General features: G+C 37.5%; 1 protein-coding gene across 2 annotated transcripts in view; it reads left to right on the top strand.

The window, feature by feature from the left end:
- The first annotated feature begins 601 nt into the window (after window positions 1–601).
- LOC128231171 (transformation/transcription domain-associated protein-like) overlaps window positions 602–22,437 on the top strand; it is a 67,734-nt gene continuing 45,898 nt past the window's right edge. For both annotated transcript variants that reach the window (XM_052943663.1, XM_052943655.1), the window contains exons 1-21: window positions 602–819; window positions 1,812–1,940; window positions 3,493–3,542; window positions 5,008–5,118; window positions 5,511–5,615; window positions 6,156–6,239; window positions 6,814–7,008; window positions 7,148–7,314; window positions 7,873–7,969; window positions 10,017–10,155; window positions 10,782–10,860; window positions 11,454–11,658; window positions 12,580–12,671; window positions 13,545–13,818; window positions 14,236–14,374; window positions 14,620–14,767; window positions 15,107–15,164; window positions 17,117–17,306; window positions 17,925–18,019; window positions 18,620–18,785; window positions 22,138–22,304. In XM_052943663.1, the coding sequence (XP_052799623.1) occupies window position 819; window positions 1,812–1,940; window positions 3,493–3,542; window positions 5,008–5,118; window positions 5,511–5,615; window positions 6,156–6,239; window positions 6,814–7,008; window positions 7,148–7,314; window positions 7,873–7,969; window positions 10,017–10,155; window positions 10,782–10,860; window positions 11,454–11,658; window positions 12,580–12,671; window positions 13,545–13,818; window positions 14,236–14,374; window positions 14,620–14,767; window positions 15,107–15,164; window positions 17,117–17,306; window positions 17,925–18,019; window positions 18,620–18,785; window positions 22,138–22,304 (2,691 nt within the window). In that variant the 5' untranslated portion in view covers window positions 602–818. The remainder of the gene's footprint in view (window positions 820–1,811; window positions 1,941–3,492; window positions 3,543–5,007; window positions 5,119–5,510; window positions 5,616–6,155; window positions 6,240–6,813; window positions 7,009–7,147; window positions 7,315–7,872; window positions 7,970–10,016; window positions 10,156–10,781; window positions 10,861–11,453; window positions 11,659–12,579; window positions 12,672–13,544; window positions 13,819–14,235; window positions 14,375–14,619; window positions 14,768–15,106; window positions 15,165–17,116; window positions 17,307–17,924; window positions 18,020–18,619; window positions 18,786–22,137; window positions 22,305–22,437) is intronic.

The raw sequence follows: 22,437 nt of genomic DNA, 5'->3' as shown, positions 1-22,437 counted from the left end.
AGTCCGCATTGATGACCAGAGTCGACGGGCAGCGATTGGTGTTAATTTCGACTGCGACGAATACTCCTAAAGGGCTGTGATGATGAAAAGGACAAAACAAGGCGCATTGATACTTGGACGCTATCGCCGTTACAGCCGTAAACAACATCGATCGCTTGCTGCTGATATGTTCATGCTCGAAAGTATCAATGAAGTCTTCAAACATTGGGACGTGTTGGATGTCAACATTATCAACTGAATTTACTTATTTTGAAGAAGTATATTATACAATGCAGTTTCTTATCCTAAAAATGAATCTACACTGAAGTTTTTTTTTTAATTGGAGATTTATTAGTTGTAGATATATATTCTGCAGCGAATAGTCTTCACCCTCCCCCCCCCCCAAACATGTGATACACTACTGAACATTTCGATGAATTAGACAAAGAACTGTTTCCAGATTGCAAAAAAATGGTATTCTTGGCCATTTTATTTTGGATATTCAGATGAAGGGAAGTAACTATTGTATATAAATTTTAAAAAACCGTTTGAGTTATGAAAATCCCGTTTTGTCTAGAAGTTGCGCATGCGCACGAAACACTCACAAACGACCTGTTCAAGTTCCAACAATGTTTGAGCTGTATTTTTCTGAAAATCTAGTGTAGTTTTTGGTCTGTATGTAGTTCAAAATAATTATTTGTTTTAAATGATTGTTTCTGAATACAATATAGGTCCAAACCATGTATAAGTCTAGCATTGTCCCTGTGTCTCGAGGATCTCTTTCAAGTGTGGTGTAATATCCGGAAAGATTATTTCGGATACATTGTATTTGATTAAGAAGTAAGTCATTTATTTATTTTATTTTAAATAATAGTTATATATTTACTTATTTCCTTACTTTTTGGCATTGTATTTATGTTATTTGTATAAAGTGCTCAGCATGTGATGCAAATGCAACAAATTCTTCAGTAATTTGAGTAAGCGTGTTTTACAAATAGAATTCCCAACTTTATACTGGAATCCACTGAAAGCAGACCAGAATCCCCATGAGAAATTCATATGCATATAAATTTCAATGTTTTTTTTTTGCTGTTTGACAAATTTATCAATGTCTAAATGTGTTTTTAATCAATCATGTTCAAACTGCAAACAGTTAATGTAACCATTGGAGGGATAGTGCGCCAAATGTGGGAGAAACAATATGACTGTTTTCTTTGGTAAGGCCTTAATGCACCAGTCAATTGTAACCACGGCCCCCCAGGTCCGGGGAATAGCAGGGACTTTGACTTTCGGTCCAGTCAAGCGGGCAAGTCTGAACTGCTCACGAAACCCCCGCCAAATGCCCCACACCTAAGGGACTCTAGTAAAGGCCTATTCCCCGCTATAATTGGTGTGAAGACAAAACCACCACACCCACACGGCACTGCGGGGCCACCTTGAAGGTAAAAACACGGCCCATTTCCCTGGCTATCCCCGGTATACCCCCGGACCTGGGGGGCCGTGGTTACGATTGACTGGTGCATAACAGTATCAAGCATTTTCGAAAAACTCCAATCCTCTTTAAAGAAAAAGCAATGAATCGCTTAAAATTAAAACGAAAGAATCTATGTTCATCAAAAGAATGGTTTGTTAAATCAAGCAAATTGTGAAAGTGGTCAAGGGATGTAGGTATCTGCCTCTAATGTGTTTGATCTCCTACTGGGTCTTATTCTCTTGGCCTTTCATAAAAAAAACCCACAATACTGGTTTCAGCCCACAGTTTAGAGACAATTGCTTTTTCACAATCAAGCTATGAATGGTATGTATAAATGAAGCAAATTATTTCATTTTAGTGTCGTTGATGCAGCAGATCAAGGGGAGCATGATGCTCAATGTGTCCCCATTGAGCCCCCACAATGCCACCACGCAGCTCACCACATTCAAGAGCTATGTGGCCCTCATTGCCGACCCCACTCCAGGCAGTATGTATAAAAACCTATTTTATTCAACTTCAAACTAAGTACTTATTTCTAAATATCATGTACAGTCATTAAAATTAGACTTTCAAGAAGCCTAAATTCTCATACTACTAGTTATTGGCATATTTTTTTGAACTAACCTTACTATGTCAATTCAGTGTACAATCTAAACCTAATCTTGAAAAGTATGGGCAAGTCCAGAAAGTATTTTACCAGTGCACAGCTTGCCAACTTATTCAGCAAGTGCGAATAGCTGTCCTAATGGAATTCATTAATTTAACTACTGTTCAGAATATGAATTATAACTTAAATGATAGCAGGCAGATTCAAAGCTTGATGTTGAAATTGCTTCATAAAAAATACATGTAAATCTATTTATAAATAATAAACTGCATTATGATGAAAGACTAGGCAGGAAAAGGTTCCTCGGTGAAAACCGCGAGTCGAGCCTCCTGACTGACTTCTTAGCTGATAAGATCTGAATGCAGATATTAAAAAAGTTTAAATTCATAGTCTGGCTGGTTTGAATTTTGTGAGGACTGCCTGTAGCCTGTGATAAATGTTACACTTTTACTGGTTTTCCTATTGTTGTTACCCCCCCCCCCCAAAAAAAATAAAAAAATAGCAGTGATTGATTGTTCAGGGTTACTGGACACTTGCTTTTTCATTTATTTCATTGGTGTCAACGCCTGTTTGACTGCAATAATGATACACTATATATCCCTTTCAGGTTAGACGCAATTGTAGTCGTCTTTCAACTAACACCATAAATACTGAAGATATTTCAGATTGTTTTAGCTTATCAAATGTTGTTGATTTCTTTGCTCAGGAAACTCAAAACCTAAGTACAGGCTTAACAAAATGACATGGCCTAGCTGTAACTGTCACAATGGAATTCCTCAATTGACCTATCGTACAGAAAGTTGTGTTTGGAATATTTAGTTCAGACTTAAATGAAGAAGAAAAGTTTACAGCTTTATGTTGAAATTGCAAAAGTTACATGTGAAGCTATTTATAAATTATAAACTGCATTATGATGAAAGACTTGGCAGGAAAAGGTTCCTCGGTGAAAACCTTGAGTCTAGCCTCCTGACTGACTTCTTAGCTGATAAGATCTGATTGCAGGTTTAAGAAACAAACATATTTTTTTTCATTTATTGTATTTCACACCAATGACCTTGGAATTGGGCATTATTTGCATCATTTTAACCAAACTGGGAATTTTTTGATACATAATGACATATGTTGAATGTACTGTATTACTCTTTTCACCAGTTATATGTGGGCTTGTATAACTTAACAACAAAATAACAAGTTTATCAAACAAACCTTCTAAAAAAAAAAAATTTTAGAATTCCAGGTTTAAACTTTTATTCAACATTTGGGGAAACCCCCAAAACCTTGAGGAACATTGCTGAGTATTTTAAAAAATGTCCCAAAAAACCCTTATAATTGGGGTGGTTTAAATTGGTGTTTAAACTGTTAATGTTTTTATTCTGGCAGTTAATGTGTTATTTTATGTATGCCTACTTTATAAGTTCAAATTCAATTTTAGTTGCTGAGAAGAAGCTCAAAGCTGCGCAAGAACTGAGTGAAAACTTTGAGGTTTGTGATAAAGTATTAAATAATTGATTTTTAGCTTGACTATTCGAAGAATAGGTGTGCTATTCTACTCGCCTAAGCGTCGGCGTTGGCGTCCGGTTAAAGTTTTAGGACAAGTTGGGATTTTCACTTACTAGTCCAAAACCCTACATTCAATTGACTTAATACTTCACGCAGTTGTTCAGGGCCATCAAATGAAGAGGTTAGATAACTCCATATTATTATTTACACAGATTATGGCCCCTGACCATGGAACTTAAGTTTAAGTTTTAGGGCAAGTTGAAATATTTATTAATAACTTCTATATCCTTTGTTCAATTGACTTAATACTTCACACAGTTGTTCAGGACCATCAACCAATGAGGTTACATAACTCCATATTATCCTAAATACAAGTTATGGCCCCTGATTGACTTAGGTTAAAGTTTTAGGGCAGGTTAAAGTTTTAGGGCAAGTTGGGATTTTCACTTAAAACTCCAATACCATTCATTCAGTTGACTTAATACTTCACACAGATGTTCAGAGCCATCACATAATGAGGTTAGATAACTCCATATTATCTTTTATACAAATAATGGCCCCTGATTGACTATGGAACTTAGGTTAAAGTTTTAGGGCAGGTTGGGATATTGTTTAATAACTTCTATACCCTTCATTCAATTGACTTAATACTAACACAATTGTTCAGGACCATCACCCAATGAGGTTACATAACTCCATATCCTTAATACAAGTTATTGCCCCTGATTGACTTAGGTTAAAGTTTTAGGCAAGTAAAAGTTAAGGGCAAGTTGGGATTTTAATAAAAAAACTTCTATACCATTCATTAAATGCACTTAATAAAATTCAAAATTATTTACGACCATCTTACAACAAGAAACATAACTCAGTTTTAAGCCTAAATACAAATAATGGCCCTTGAATTTTTTTTTTTTTTTTTTTCCTTTGAAAGGCATATTTGTATATTCTTAACCACATTTTCATAATGGGAAATCAAGTTATTTGAAAGACTTGCATCATTGTTTGGGCGGGCTGGTGTGAGGGCAGCATCAAAGTCACCTTATGTATCGAATAATTTTAGTTAGGTTTGACATAAAGAGACCAAACTTGGTATTATTACATCGTTATTGTATTCTAAGTCAAAGCAGCGTAGTGCGCGCTGTCTTACGACGGCTCTTGTTATCTTACACATCTGTTATACTCATCTGTTATTCTAACAATGGTTGATATATAGTATATATTACAAACAGATTTTCTTTGAACATGTAGTAGCTTTTTACTTTTAAATTGAATTGGTAAGAATTGCACACCAGGAATTAATGGCTAATTTCAAGTTTCTTTGTCAGTTGTCTTGCTAACTTGTTGTACTTTCGTGGCTAGGGTGTTTAATCCTTATTATGATAGAAGTACATAAACATACTGTTGAGTTTAGCTAAAAATAGCCTTAAGTGTGTGTTCCATATTTCAGACGGTAGTTTCATCCCCTCAGTACCCCCAGTTCCTGGCTGATGCCGTCCGCGTGTTCATGAAACTGTTGGAGGAAGGGGAACCACAATTCATTGCCGATCAGAATATGCAGGTATTTAAAGTTGATTGTCAGTTAGAATATGCAGGACCACTAATTTATTTGGCGATCAGAACATGGAGATATACAGATATTTACCGATCAAAATAAGCAAGTACATGAACCCACAGTTTTCTGCTGATCAAAACATGCAAATATACATTTTATGAACACATAAGTTCACTTGTTGCAATATATCACTGAAAAAAAAATTCTTCAAATTCATATAAATGTTCTTTGCACTTAATTACTATTTATTTGTGGTAATTTATCTTAAGACAGGGCATTTACTTGCCTGTAAGAAAGTGATACATGTACAATCTACCAAATTTGAATGGAATTGAAAATTATCATGTCCTGGAGATTGTATGAAAGAAAAAGCTTTGATTATTTTTTCTGTTTCCTAGCAACTACGAAAGCTGCTGTTGGAGATAATCCACCGTATCCCCAGCAACGAGCACCTGAAGAAATATGTCCAGCAGGTCCTTTCCCTCATGTTCAAACTTATCAAGGTATGCTAGTGTCCAATTTAAAAATACAGAAATATTGTGAATTGTTTTAATTTTGCCAACTGATACATGTACTTCCATTATTTTGATTATTGTTTGAATTATGTATTTTTTTACATCAGTTGTAAATTATTATTGTTTTACAACGATTTTGAAGCATTATATTAATCACCCTTGTTGGCATGATGTAATGCAAAAGTGTTAAGCCAGCCTGCTGCCGAAGTACCTCAAGAATCCCACAAACTAAACTCTCATGCATCCAGACTGGAATTGAACCTGGGACACCTTGGTTAGAAACGAGTGCACTAGCCACTGCAGCGATTCCAATTGACACAAAGAAACTCATCATTTAAATAGTTATTTTAGCAAAACTAATTTTGTAGTTTTTTTATTATTATTTTTTTTGGATGGGGGGATGAAGGTTGAGGGGATGTCATCTTGTTAACTTTGTGCAAAAACTTGTTGTCTGTAACTAAAAAGTATTTGAAATTAAAGATGTTAGTTTGTAAATGTTCATAGTGACATTATTTCTTATATTTACAGATCGAGAATGAGGAGAATGTGTTGGTTTGTCTGAAGATCATTATAGAGTTACACAAGCAGTACAGGCCTCAGATGAATGATGAGGTAAGTGGGAGTCCGGGAGGGACTGAAAAGATACATAGTAGGGGGTGGGGGCATTCAATATTATTGTTAGGGATAATGTGGAATGAATGTGTTTGATAATCATTATAGAGTTGCATTAACAGTACAGGCCTTAAATGAATGATGAGGTAAGTGAAGGTGACCATAAATGCCAAGATACAGAGGAAAGGATAGGGAATGGGTGGAATTTATGATCACTGGTTTATCTGAGGGTAAGCATAGAGCTGCATTAGCAATAAAGGCCTCAAATGTATGTTTATAGTGGATGGATGTGATTTTGTTGCTATGTAGTTCACCTATTACAATAAGTATAAATTGCCCTTCAACCACATCTTTCGAGGCCATTTACATTTCAAGTTTCAACAGAACAAAACGGAACTCGATTTAAATCAACCAAGCTTTACCTTGCATGAATGGATTTTTCCAAGCATTTTGTAAGCTTACATTCTTTAATATTATTAACGTTGACTGACATATAGCCGTTTTGTAAAGACTTTTGATATCATCAAAGTTTGTTTTCAATAGTTAAAGTTTATGCTTATAATTCAATTCACAGATCCAGGACTTCCTGAAGTTTGTGAACCAGATTTACACCAACCTGCCAAACCACCTGAACAAGATCTTCGAGCCCCGCTCCCAGACGAAGGTGAAGGACATTGCTGAAATTAACGTAGAGGCTTTACTCCAGGAGACATACACAGTCACCACAATCATCACAGATAAGAAGAATGCGGATAACCAGAGTGTTTCGGTATGTTACCGTTTTGACTTGCCCAAAATGATAATAATCTTGCTATAATCTACATTTAGCTGTGGCATTGTTTTATTTGATTCACAAATATTAAAGCTGCACTCTCACAGATTGACCATTTATGTTGATATTTTTACAGTACAACATCATCCCTAGAGGCGTGCTGTCTCTGAAGGTTCTAGCTGAACTTCCCATCATAGTTGTTCTCATGTACCAGCTGTACAAGCCCAGCGTACACCAGGAGGTAGCCAACTTTATACCTCTCATCATGAATACCATCACCCTACAGCCTAGACAGGAACACAGGTAAATACTATCTACTGGTACTCCCTTACTTTTAGAAAATTTTCCTGTTAAAACATGGAAGTTGTTCATGTTAAGACTCTGTTGCCATGAATACTGCTTCACAAAAGCCGTCCCAGGTTTGATTACAACACTGGGTGCATGTGCATTGTCAGTTTGTTTGGTGGTCACCAAGTCTGACGTACTGGTTTCTGATGTAAAAACATCAAAAGATTGATGTGAAGTTCATTCAAGCAGCAGCTTATAATGTTATGTTTTCTTCAATTAAGAACAGATTACTGGGACCTCACTTATTTACATGTGGCAGTCCCTGCCCTCACATTGATGCTTTGAGCCTTATTTTTTTGAAAGATTTATAGTAAACAAAACTATTCGGACAATTACTTGTTCTTGACTCACTTTTTTGCCGTGGGACGTGATCTGTTTGATTTTTTATACTAGTCAAAGAAAGGTAGACTCATACTTGATTTCTATGAAATATTGCTTCAGTACTCACATGTAAAGTGAGAACCCTGAATTTGTATGAAGAAAACTATAAGCATAAGCGTCTTTTCATTCCAGGGCACATCCAGCCTTTAACAAGGAAGTGTTTGTGGACTTTGTGGCCGCTCAGATAAAAACACTCTCCTTCCTTGCCTACATTGTGCGGATATTCCAGGTATAAATTGTGTCTCTTTTTTCTGCTATTATAACGTACATGTATTTGATTTTTAGTGGGTTTATTTTTTCCAATCATGTGTATGACTGTGTTATTAGTTAATTAGTTTGGAAGATAACACAGTATTGTGTTATTTGAATACTTTATTTTGATGTCATGTATTATGGAGATTGTTATGCCAGTATTAAATCGAATCTAGTCTATTTTTGTCTTGTGTTGTTTAATAATCAGTTTGTTTAAGATAACAATGTTATTCTCTGCTTCATTAGATTTTTATGCCCCCGAAGGTGGGCATATTAAAATCGCACCGTCCGTCTGTCCGTCCGTCCGTCCGGCTCTGTAACTTTCCCTTGTATGGACAGATTTTAAAATAACTTGCCACATGTGTTCCACATACCAAGATGACGTGTGGCGTGCAAGACTCGTGTCCCTACCTCAAAGGTCAAGGTCACACTTAGTGTTTATTCACAATGGAGTGCTGCATATAATGACATAGAGTATAGGTTGTCGTGTCCGGGCTGTAACTTTCTCTTGTATGGACAGATTTTAAAATAACTTGCCACATGTGTACCACATACCAAGACGACGTGTCGCGTGCAAGACCCGTGTCCTTACCTCAATGGTCAAGGTCACACTTAGTGTTTATTCACAATGGAGTGCTGCATATAAGGACATAGAGTATAGGTTGTCGTGTCCGGGCTGTTACTTTCCCTTGTATAGACAGATTTTAAAATAACTTGCCACATGTGTTCCACATACCAAGACGACGTGTCGCGTGCAAGACCCGTGTCCCTACCTCAAAGGTCAAGGTCACACTTAGTGTTTATTCACAATGGAGTGCTGCATATAAGGACATAGAGTATAGGTTGTCGTGTCCGGGCTGTAACTTTCTCTTGTATGGACAGATTTTAAAATAACTTGCCACATGTGTTCCACATACCAAGACGACGTGTCGCGTGCAAGACCCGTGTCCCTACCTCTAAAGTCAAGGTCACACTTAGTGTTTATTCACAATGGAGTGCTGCATATAAGGACATAGAGTATAGGTTGTCGTGTCCGGGCTGTAACTTTCCCTTGTATAGACAGATTTTAAAATAACTTGCCACATGTGTTCCACATACCAAGACGACGTGTTGCGTGCAAAACCCGTGTCCCTACCTCAAAGGTCAAGGTCACACTTAGTGTTTATTCACAATGGAGTGCTGAAAAGAAGGACATAGAGTATAGGTTGTCGTGTCCGGGCTGTAACTTTCCCTTGTATGGACAGATTTTAAAATAACTTGCCACATGTGTTCCACATACCAAGACAATGTGTCGCGTGCAAGACCCGTGCCCCTACCTCAAAGGTCAAGGTCACACTTAGTGTTTATTCACTATGGAGTGCTGCATATATGGACATAGAGTATAGGATGTCGTGTCCGGGCTGTAACTTTCCCTTGTATGGACAGATTTTAAAATAACTTGCCACATGTGTTCCACATACCAAGACGACGTGTCGCGTGCAAGACCCGTGTCCCTACCTCAAAGGTCAAGGTCACACTTAGTGTTTATTCACAATGGAGTGCTGCATATAAGGACATAGAGTATAGGTTGTCGTGTCCGGGCTGTAACTTTTCCTTGTATAGACAGATTTTAAAATCACTTGCTACATATGTTCCACATACGAAGACGACGTGTCTTGTGCAAGACCCATGTCCCTTCCTCTAAGGTGAAAGATACAGTGTTTATTCACAAGGAAATTCTGAATATAAGGACATAACAGTGTAGGTTGTCAAGTATGGGTGGTATTTTTTTATGTTCAATTTGAAATAACTTGCCATATGTATTTGACACGTAAAGGCAAGATCAACTTTTCATGTACTGACCTTGTTCATAGGTCAATGTCACATTCGGGGGCATTCGTCACATACTGTGACAGCTCTTGTTTATGTTTAATTTAAAGTCAATTTTAATGTAACCATACTACCATTCTGAGAATGGGATAATAAGAGAATTGTTGCCATCATCCATGTAATTTTTACCCACTGTATCCTTTTGTTCTTTCTAGGAGCAAGTCCAGCAGTATTCGAAGCAGATGGTTCAAGGTCACCTTTCCCTGCTGTCTCTGTGCCCCCAGGAAGTGGCTCACCTCAGAAAGGAGCTGCTGATAGCGGCTAAACACATCCTTGCTACGGACCTTAGAAACAGTTAGTGCTGTGTTCCAAATTTCTGTGTATAACACACCAGGGCCAGTCTTATCCTTATCTATAGACATGCCTCAGTGATTCTATAGACATGTCTCAGTGATTCCATTCAGCCTATTGGTCAGCTAAATATACAGGCCAATCAAAACACTTAGTTTCTAATCTTACATTTAAGTACAATCTAAGTTGCTTATTGAATATGGTCCCTGGATAGGTAATATTAGCCATAAAAAGATTCTGAATAAAGCGTATACCTACTTTTTCTGTGTATGATGCGCTAGCATATAAATAAAACATGTCGATATGGTACAGATTTTTGTTCAAAATTATGTGTCAGAATAATCTTGAAAATATATACCAATTTCTTTCCAGCTCGTTATGCTTATAAACAGAAAGTGTAGTCTGATTTCTTCTGTAGGCTGTTGAATAGATGAAACAAACCAAAAAACTGATATTATGAAACCAAAAGCTGTAAACAATCTTATCGGATAAGTGTGTTTAGCAGCACTGATATAGTTTTTGTTTGTTGGTCTTTAGATTTAAGTTTGCGATTAAATGAATGCCAGTACGGTACATTGACCTCATATTTTAAAAGATTTATCCTGTATAATCTATTGTGTGTATTTCAGAATTTGTAAGCGTGATAGACAAGTTGTTTGATGAGACAGTGCTGATAGGTACGGGCTGGACTACCCATGAATCTCTCAGGTACGTGAAGATAATTGCCGTCCCATTATTTCGTGGGCCACCATCTTGATTTTATTAAGGGAAGATAATGTTATTATAAAATGTAATTTTGATAATAAAAGGATGAATGTCTTAAGATAATGAAATAGGTGAACTATTTTATCATTGAAAAGTTTAAATCATATACTAGTATATTGAATATTCAAGGTCAAATTGAGCTATTGCAGCTTTCACCATGCATAGAAAATAGTAATAAAACGTCTGAAGAGAACTGAATGAGAGGAATGTAGCATGTAAATTTAGACATCTTGTGAACAGCACCCTAGTAGAAGTAGACCACTGTTTGCGACAAGTTCTACAGATGTCTGAACTTTACATGGCGGTGAATTTATTTTTGAAGAAAATCCACTACAGAGCAACATATACATTTTATATTCATATCATGTATTTTAGGCTCCTGGCGTACAGCACCCTGGCAGATGAAGTTCACCATGTGTGACAAGCTCTAGTAATGTCAGAACTTTCTGGTGGGGGGGGGATGAATCTCTTCTAGAAAAAAATCCTGATTAGTCTCTCCAAAAAAATAATTTATATTTTATGTACATGTACTTCAGGCCGCTGGCATATAGCACCTTAGCAGACCTAGTTCACCATGTGCGACAAGCTCTACCAATGTCGGAACTCTCCATGGCGGTGAATCTCTTCTCGAAGAACGTCCATGATGAGTCGCTCCTAAGTAGTATTCAGACGATGTCGTGTAAACTTCTGCTGAACCTTGTGGACTGTATCAGACAGAAAAGTGAACAAGAAAATGGAAATGTATGTTGACATGGTCATTTATTTGCTCATCCACAGCCAATTGTATAAAACTTGGTTAGGGCTATTCCATTTAAACATATGACCCCCGGGAGGAAGGCACTTTTAAATATACCACCCCCCTACAGAAGCTAATTTACTCTTTCGGGATCCAAATTTGCGGAAAAAGACACCCACCCATATACTATTTAAATAATTGCCTTCCCCCCAGGGTTATGTTTTACTGGAATAGCCCTTATGTTGTCCGCATGTTATCTTTCTATGAAAAAATTTGATTGGTTAAATAATATTTTTTGAATGAATACTGACCAATCCATTTACTTTTTGGCTAACTTTGTTCAAACCAAATAATTGACCAGTTTTATAGAAATGGCTGGTGTTTGCGAGAAATAATGTTTGGGTATTGTTAAAGCCTTGTTGTTGCCAGCGGCAGCTGTATTACTGTGCAAAATATTTCAACTTGATACACAGGTTTAAAGAGATAATAGGCACATTTATAGCAGGGCCTTTAATTCTGGATTATATTCAGTATTGTAACTTTAATACAGCTGTTGCAATTTGTTTCTAAATATAGGCCATTTTGGAGAGATAATGAAAATATTTCAAAGTTTGTATGATTATCGCAAGGAAAGTTTGAATGTCCAAACATATTTGAACATGAACAGCACAGTGCCAGTATAAGTTTTTTTGGAGCTGCAGACTATTAAGATGATGAAAAGTTCTTATAATGTCAAGGACACATTGCTTTAAAAAAAAAAAAAACTTGAAAAATCTTTAAAGTTGAAGTTACACTACAATTTCTCATGAATTATTTTTAGATATTAAATACCATTCTTGTTTTTTAGTAAATATAGAATAACTTAAACATGTCACAGATAATTTTGAATCTGCTTATATGCATCAAAAACATATGCATTTTTTTAGGGGCGTGACCTATTGATGAGGATGCTGGAAGTGTTTGTGCTCAAGTTTAAAACTATCGCCAAAATACAGCTACCACAAATCCTGGCTAAGTGGTGAGTGTCTATACTTCTCATAAATCCAAAGCTAGAGTTGGAATCTTAAATAACCATGAACTGAAGTCAATAGAACTGAACTTTCAATTGATACCTGAAGGTTTTATTTAGGGTTTTATCTAACAAGTTATGGAAGGGTGCTGCACTCTGTCCTTTTTTGGTAGCACCTTTCTCAACTCATGGAGACCAGCATGTATGGGTTTTGCCTTCATAGAATTAAATGCTTATAGCTGCACTCTCACAGATTCAACGTTTTGACAACTTTTTTATTTTTTGTCTTGGAACAAGCCAATTTTGGCGAAAATCCATGGAAACCAGTCATAAAAGACTGCTGACAGAAACTAAGATCGCAGATTTTTATATTTTAGTTCAAAAATTGATGTTTTATGCATTTTTCTTAAACCGTTAGTAATGGTTTAAGCCATAAAACATTACTTTTCGATCGGAAATATTAAAATCTACGATCTGATTTTTTGTCAGCAATTTTATATCATTGGTTTGCAGATATTTAAGCAAAAAAAGGGTCATTCCAAGACGAAAAATAAAAAAGTTGTTAAAACGGTAAATCTGTGAGAGTGCAGCTTTAAGATAATCAAATATTTCTTTTGTTTTGATTAAAACTTAATATATTTTATAATATCCATGCCAATTTGATATATATTGCAGAGAACCTTATGAGATAATATTACTTAAAAAAGCACAATTCCTAATTTTCTCTGAAATTCAAAATTAGAGAATTTCAAACTATTCACAGCCCGACACAATGTGCCCTTTTCTCCATTAGAACCCTGTCCCATTTCTGCAGCACCCTGCCAAAAGCCCTATTATAACTATATGAAATGGTGTAAATATGATAAAGAGCTTACCTTTCAGCCAAAAGCAACCTAATCAAAATGGCCAAGAGAACAGCAACAACAGTACGGGCACAGTTGGGAGCACCACCACCACTACCAGCAGTGCCACAACATCAGTCACAAGCATCACTGCCATCAGCAGTAGTAGTAGTAGTAAACCAGCAGACTCCAAAACCCCACCCCTACCCCCTTCTACCCCCACGGTGGGGGAGGCTACGAGCATGGGGGACATGAAAAATCCCCTGGGGAGTGTATCTGCTGACATTAAGGAGTCGAGCACCAAAGATGATAGGGTAGGTTTAATTGATAATTGATTGATTGATTTTTGATCGATTGATAATTTAAAACACACTCAAACACTCTTTATAATACATTATGCAGTAAATTCTATGTCACCACTAGAAAATTGCTAAAATAAGAGTGACAACATTTTTCTGAATGTCACTCTTCTTCAGACAGACCTTACCACTAATGCTTAAATCTGAAATACAGGCGTTTGTAGTATAATCAAGGACATTTTTCCACACATTTACACCAGCCAAAAAACTTACTTTTGGTCAGCACCAGTTAATTCTTATTGTTCTTATTCTTGTAACTCCCCAGACAGATGACATGAACATGTATCTCACCTACAGATTTGTGTGACCACTTGCCCACCCTTCTTAGCTGACTGCAGTTATCTAATGTTGACCACTTGTTTATATTTCCAGCCGTCCAATAGATTTGGAGTGACCCCTAGCCAGTATAACACCTACTCTGTGGCCGACTGTCGAGGCCTCGTAAAGACATTGGTGTGTGGGGTTAAAACCATCACCTGGGGAATTGTGTCATGCAAGGCCATCGGAGCTGGTGAGATGTGTTTAAACTGTGTTTTCGACTAAACATTACATTTATTACTTGGTCTTGGGGTTTAAAATCAAAATAAGACTTCAATTAAAATGTTGATGTTTGACTAAAAAGTGATCAAAATTAGCAAACAATATATAGGAAACAATATCATAAGGGTCTAAGCCCCTTCACCCTGCTTTGGGCATGAATCCAGCATACTTCAACAGATCTCCAGCCTTTTTTCAAGATTGACAACTATGTTTCAGATAAAGACAGCAGCCTAGTTACCAACAAGCAGTTCCTGCCACACGAGACTCTGGTCTATGTCCGTCTTGTAAAGTACGCTCTGCAGGCCCTCGATATCTACACCATCAATGTGTCGCCAAACGGTCAGGCCGTTGTCAGACCTGCTGTGTAAGTCTACCTCATTTATTAATTATAAAACTTAAACGTCTTCAAGATAAATTCATATATTTGGCAAATATTTTTGCAATAGCCTCACAAAGTGCATTAAGTAGTGTTGTTGAACTTTTGTGTACTTCTTACTGAAACATTTTGTATGTCCAGAAGTGTGAGAAAATGTTTTTGAATAATTTAAAATCAAATGTATTTTAATGCATTTTTGATAAGTATCCTTAAATGAATGCCCTTAAATATTGATGGAACATTTACATGTCCATTAATGTAAATGATTCATAAATTACTCTTCTATGATTATAAAATTAATTTTTGGCTTTGTTGAATGTTTTTCAGTGTTCAGACAGTGAGAACCAAGGAAGAGAAAGAGGTCTTGGAACACTTTGCTGGAGTGGTGAGTACAGCCTGTTTAATAAAGAAAAGAAGTCACGGTAAACCTGTTCAACAATTATGAAACTTGGTTCACCTGATGCTAGAGAAAATATGCATATGAATATCAAGGTCCAAAACTCTTTGGTTGTATCACTTTGAATTGCGTGCAGTTGATATTGCATGTGACAGTCTGTGGTAGAGTTAAATGTATCTTTATGAAAGCAATGCCAGTTGAAATAGTCCCACAGAACAACCACTATAGTATTGTTTTCATTACATACCTTTAAAGTATTTTTTCAAGTATAATTTTTTTTTTATGTCTCCCCCTCTCTGGGGGAGACATATTGTTTTTGCCCTGTCCGTCAGTCCGGTAGTCCGGTAGTCCGTCAGTCCGTCAGTCCGTCCGTACGTCACACTTCGTTTCCGATCGATAACTGGAAAACCGCATGACCTAGGATCACCAAACTTGGTAGGGAGGTTGGTCATGAGGTGTAGAAGATCCCTATTGTTTTTGGGGTCACTAGGTCAAAGGTCAAGGTCGCGGCGACCCCCAATGTAAAAAACATTTCCGCTCAATATCTTGACAATGGTTTGACCTAGGTTCACCAAACTTGGTAGGGAGGTTGGTCATGAGGTGTAGAAGATCCCTATTGTTTTTGGGGTCACTAGGTCAAAGGTCAAGGTCGCGGCGACCCCCAATGTAAAAAACATTTCCGCTCAATATCTTGAGAATGGTTTGACCTAGGTTCACCAAACTTGGTAGGGAGGTTGGTCGTGAGGTGTAGAGGATCCCTATTGTTTTTGGGGTCACTAGGTCAAAGGTCAAGGTCGCGGCGACCCCCAATGTAAAAAACATTTCCGCTCAATATCTTGAGAATGGTTTGACCTAGGTTCACCAAACTTGGTAGGGAGGTTGGTCGTGAGGTGTAGAGGATCCCTATTGTTTTTGGGGTCACTAGGTCAAAGGTCAAGGTCGCGGCGACCCCCAATGTAAAAAACATTTCCGCTCAATATCTTGAGAATGGTTTGACCTAGGTTCACCAAACTTGGTATGGAGGTTGGTCGTGAGGTGTAGAGGATCCCTATTGTTTTTGGGGTCACTAGGTCAAAGGTCAAGGTTGCGGCGACCCCCAATATAAAAAACATTTCTGCTCAAATTCTTGAGAACGGTTTGACCTAGGTTCACCAAACTTGGTAGGGAGGTTGGTCATGAGGTGTAGAAGATCCCTATTGTTTTTGGGGTCACTAGGTCAAAGGTCAAGGTCGCGGCGACCCCCAATGTAAAAAACATTTCCGCTCAATATCTTGAGAATGGTTTGACCTAGGTTCACCAAACTTTGTAGGGAGGTTGATCATGAGGTTTAGAAAACTCCTATATTTTGGGGGGTCACAAGGTCAAAGGTCAACGTCGCTGTGACCTCTAATGTAAAAAAATATTTCCGTGCAATATCAGGAGAATGCTTTGATCTAGGTTCACCAAACTTTGAAGTGAGGTTGGTCATGATGTCTAGTTGATTTTGCAATCAGTTGGTCAAAGGTCAAGGTCACTGACCTTGAGGTGAAGAACCGGTTTCTGCTCAATAACTCAAGAACGTTTACACCCAGGAACTTCATACTTGGTATGCCAGTTAGTCATGACTAGTTGATGGCCCCTATTGATTTTGGGATCCATCATTGATTATTTCTCACCTACGACCACACAATGGGGGAGACATGCGCTTTTTCAAAAAAGCAATCTCTAGTTTTTATTACAATAGGGTTTAAATTCCATGACAAATATCCGATTTCTTTGTGTATTATTGCAGATGTACATTTGAATGCGAGAACTAGGTTTCAATGTGATGCAGAATCTAAAACACAGTGTTTTATTTTTATAAAATTTTTATAATTAATTTTATCTTATTTTTAATTCATGCAATGTTTTCGACTGAAATTTATAATTGAAAAAAAAAAAAAATTCCCTCCCCATTTCAGTTCACGATGATGAGTCCGTTTACGTTCAAGGAGATATTTGCCACGACCATTGAGTACATGGTTGACCGCATTCACAACAACTACGCCCTCCAGATCGTAGCCAATACATTCCTCGCCAACCCAGCTACATCGGCAACATTTGCAACAATACTTGTAGAGTATCTGCTCGCTAGGCTGGAGGAGATGGGAAGTAAGAAATGTTATTTGTATACTTGGGAAAAGTGTATTTAAGCCAATGATGTTTTGTGTGAAATATTGTTGTAAAGAAGAGTTTTAACTTCTACCTTAAGTAAATATATCTTTACCTTTAAATGTTTTGTAAGTCTTACTGATATTGAGAAATGTTTGCTAAAATATCATGACATTTAAGCTTAACAAAATGTTCATCATGTAATTCTTAATAATAATCCTGTGAAGCAATATTTATGATTAAAATAGCCCATAAGTTTTTGTTGTAATTTAAGCTCAAGGTTACCGGTGTTTGTATTAATTTAGATTGACTAAGTTGAATTGTTGACAAATATTTCAACTCTACATAATACATGTTCCTTAGTATGGAGAGTATGTCAGACACAGGGATTATTTTCTTCCGAGGCGTCAGCTGCCCATTCATCTCTGATCCTGAACTTTTTTAAACAACTTGGAACGCACATATGCCATGGTCAGTGGATGACCACTTTTAATTTTCAGGTCAATTGGGCAAAGGTCAAGTTCATAGGGACCATAAATAGAATAATTATGGTGCTCCTGATAGGCGACACATTGCTTTGCGGATTCTAGTTTTATTAAATGTAAATATTGCCCCCAGGTAACATGGATCGCAGCAACCTGTACCTGAAGCTGTTTAAGCTGGTGTTTGGATCAGTCTCCCTGTTTGCTGCTGAAAACGAGCAGATGCTGAAGGTATGATAAAGATTACATGAGTGGATGATTTATGGGTCACCACTGTGTGAAAATCATGACTGAATGTTGAAGATTAGGAAGATTTGGTTGTGAAACCATGGAGCCTCATTCATGGAACATTAACCTTGTATCAAACAAATGACCTACAACATGTACATGTAGCACGATTTTAGATTGTGTGTTATAATGTTGACCCACAAAGTTCAGAGTTGAATATTTGAATAAAGATTAGCCTTAAAATGATACAATGTAAACCATACATTTGTATGATATGCATTAGTGTACAAAGACTATATTATTTCATATCTGTAAACATTCGGTCATTTCTGATTCTGTAGCATAATGTTTTTGTGTAAATCTACCTCCGAGAACTATGCTTATGTAATTTGACAAATATTGGTCAGTTTTTAGTACTTTTTGAAAGTCAATTATTGATAGTTTTATTGTGAACATTGATATATATATGAAATAAGAGAAATGCTATGAAAGTTGATTTATCCTTGGATATGAATCACTTTTCTGTACTTTCATAAATTACATTACATGAAACTGCAGATAATATTCCCTTATAATCTGACCATAATCGTAACAATATTCCAGCCTCACCTCCACACAATAGTGAACAGATCCATGGAGCTAGCTATGAGTGCAAAGGAGCCGTACAACTACTTCCTGTTACTAAGGGCGCTCTTCAGATCTATAGGTGGAGGTAGCCACGACCTGCTTTACCAAGAGTTCCTTCCCTTGCTGCCAAATCTGCTCCAAGGTAACTGGTTATCTCCCTTTGGATGTTGTTGTTTTGTTTTGCAGTTTTAGAAATACATGTATGCTCTGGAGTCTGGATCCTTTTTGACATACAGATGGTGTGGTTGCGGTTGTGAATGACAGTTGTAGGGTTGAAGCTAAAAAGTTATGGAAGGGCGCTGCACCCTGTCCTTTTTCTGCCGTCATGGAAACCAGCATATGTACCCTCCTGCCTTCATAGAATTATATGCTTAAGATAATCAAAAAAATCTTTTAAAACTTATTATATTATTATAAATTCATACAAACTCATTGTAGTTGGCAGTTGAAACCTGTAATTACCTTAATTAAGCGCAATGCCAACTATTTTCTTGTGAAAATGTTCAAATTCTATACTGCCAGACACAATGTGCCCTCTTCTCCCTTAGCACCCTGTCCCTTTTCTGCAGTACCCTGTCCCTTTTCTGCAGTACCCTGTCCCTTTTCTTCAGTACCCTGTCCTTTTTCTGCAGTACCCTGTCCCTTTTCTGCAGTACCCTGTCCCTTTTCTGCAGTACCCTGTCCTTTTCTGCAGTACCCTGTCCTTTTTCTGCAGTACCCTGTCCCTTTTCTGCAGCACCCTGTCCCTTTTCTGCAGTACCCTGTCCTTTTTCTGCAGTACCCTGTCCCTTTTTCTGCAGTACCCTGTCCTTTTTCTGCAGTACCCTGTCCCTTTTCTGCAGCACCCTGTCCCTTTTTCTGCAGTACCCTGTCCTTTTTCTGCAGTACCCTGTCCCTTTTCTGCAGTACCCTGTCCCTTTTCTGCAGCACCCTGTCCCTTTTTCTGCAGTACCCTGTCCTTTTTCTGCAGTACCCTGTCCCTTTTCTGCAGTACCCTGTCCTTTTTCCGCAGTACCCTGTCCTTTTTCTGCAGTACCCTGTCCATTTTCTGCAGTACCCTGTCCATTTTCTGCAGTACCCTGTCCTTTTTCTGCAGTACCCTGTCCCTTTTCTGCAGTACCCTGTCCATTTTCTGCAGTACCCTGTCCATTTTCTGCAGTACCCTGTCCCTTTTTCTGCAGTACCCTGTCCTTTTTCTGCAGTACCCTGTCCCTTTTCTGCAGTACAGTCAAACCTGGTTGAACGGTCACCTGCTTTAAATGGCCACCTGCCTTAACTGGCCACTCCAAATTCCCCCTGTACGTTTTTACTATATAATGTACGTGCATTAAGCGGCCAACTGTCTAACGCGGCCACGGCCACTAATTTTTGTCCCCATGAAGCCATATAATCACTAATTAGCGGCCACTAATCCCTTGTCACTGACACTTCCGCTTATAAATTTTTCCAATACACAGCTTTAATTGCGCATAGAAGTTTACGGAAAAGAACGACGGCCTCGGGTATCTCCGTCATCCAATGAAAATGAATATTGCATCACACGATTGCCATGCGTGTTTACTCATCGAGAAATCATGTTTATAACACGTCGGCGAATGTTTTGATCAGAATTGACACAATTAATGACACAATTAATACAATAATTAAATGATTAAGATAAGAAGTTAATTATTAAATACCGACAAAAACACCGGTTATTATGAATTCACAGTGTGCATTGTCATTCGGCGGCGTGAAACGAGTTACGATTTTTATTCACTTCAATATTATTTTTCTAAGTGCACGGATTTATATTTCTACGAACGGATATTTACAATGCATTGTTCTTGATATTTTTTTAACTTTGATTATGGCTGAAAAAAGACTAATCGAAAGTGTTTGACTCTAAAAGAACGTGTCGAGTGTGTAAAGTTATTAGAAAACGGCTGTAATGCAAGAATGTTGCCAAGGATTTTAACTGCGGACGGACTCGAATCAATTTCTTACTTAAGCGTAAGCGTGAAATTGTGGAGGAATATGAAAGCAATGGAAATCCAAAGGCAAAAAGACAGAGTAAAATTACGGGAAATGTGTATGCACATGTATTTGTGTAAATGTGCAGACTATTCTGTGGTGTGTTTTGTTAATGCTATGCATCAACATTTATTTAATATACGGACTACTTTAAAAAGTGAACTAAAAATGTGTATGTACATGTAGTTGTGTTAATGTGTAGACTGATATGTGGTGTGTTTTGTTTATGCCTTGTATCAACATTTATCTAATGTATTTTATTTATAAATTTGAAATAAAGTTTTTTTATCTATACACATGTATTTGTATTCAACCTTCTTCAATAATATTGAAACAGATGTTATTGATTTTGGTGTGAGGTGGTGGTTAAGATACATACTCCATCTCTGAATAAAGTTAAAGTGGCGGAAATGTGAACTAAAAATGTGTATGTACATGTAGTTGTGTTAATGTGTAGACTGATATGTGGTGTGTTTTGTTTATGCCTTGTATCAACATTTATCTAATGTATTTTATTTATAAATTTGAAATAAAGTTTTTTTTATCTATTCACATGTATTTGTATTCAACCTTCTTCAATAATATTGAAACAGATGTTATTGATTGTGGTGTGAGGTGGTGGTTAAGATACATACTCCATCTCTGAATAAAGCTAAAGTGGCGGAAATGTCAAACCTGGATTAAGTGGCCACCTGTCTTAAGCAGCCACTTTGATCATTTCCCAAGTGTGGCCACTTAATACAGGTTTGACTGTACCCTGTCCCTTTTCTGCAGTACCCTGTCCCTTTTTCTGCAGTACCCTGTCCTTTTTCTGCAGTACCCTGTCCCTTTTCTGCAGTACCCTGTCCCTTTTCTGCAGTACCCTGTCCCTTTTCTGCAGCACCCTGTCCCTTTTTCTGCAGTACCCTGTCCTTTTTCTGCAGTACCCTGTCCCTTTTCTGCAGCACCCTGTCCCTTTTTCTGCAGTACCCTGTCCTTTTTCTGCAGTACCCTGTCCCTTTTCTGCAGTACCCTGTCCCTTTTCTGCAGTACCCTGTCCCTTTTCTGCAGTACCCTGTCCATTTTCTGCAGTACCCTGTCCATTTTCTGCAGTACCCTGTCCATTTTCTGCAGTACCCTGTCCATTTTCTGCAGTACCCTGTCCATTTTCTGCAGTACCCTGTCACTTTTTCTGCAGCACCCTGTCCCTTTTCTGCAGCACCCTGTCCCTTTTCTGCAGTACCCTGTCCTTTTAAAAACCTGGTTAAAACCCTACTGAAAGTATGGCAATGAACATGATGACACCAGCAACAACAAAATATACAAGTGGTGTTTCTGATGTCAAAACATGTAGTTTTGTGTGTATGAGAAACAGCTTGGTACCGTTTCACATTATACATCAAATATAAGCAGTAATAAGATCATAGATGCTATTATTTTGCAATTTTTAATTAATTACCTTAATATTTTATTAATCGCCATCTCATCAATTTTCATGTTAGGCCTGAACAGCCTCCAGAGTGGACTACATCGTCAACACATGAAGGATTTATTTGTGGAGCTGTGTCTCACGGTCCCGGTGAGGTTGTCCAGCCTTCTGCCATACTTGCCCATGCTTATGGACCCCCTTGTGTCAGCACTGAATGGCTCACAGACACTTGTTAGCCAGGTAAAATTGTTGGCTTATGTTTTGCTATTTAGAAATATCTCCAAAGGAAGAAATTTGAAAAATATCATGGCAATAGTCCCTTAAGCTGAACAACTTCTTTTCTAAATCTAAGGCTCAATTGAGTAGAGTCATT

This window comes from Mya arenaria, chromosome 1, assembly GCF_026914265.1.
Source record: "Mya arenaria isolate MELC-2E11 chromosome 1, ASM2691426v1".
NCBI lineage: Eukaryota > Metazoa > Mollusca > Bivalvia > Myida > Myidae > Mya > Mya arenaria.
This window is presented reverse-complemented; position numbering and strand designations above follow the sequence as displayed.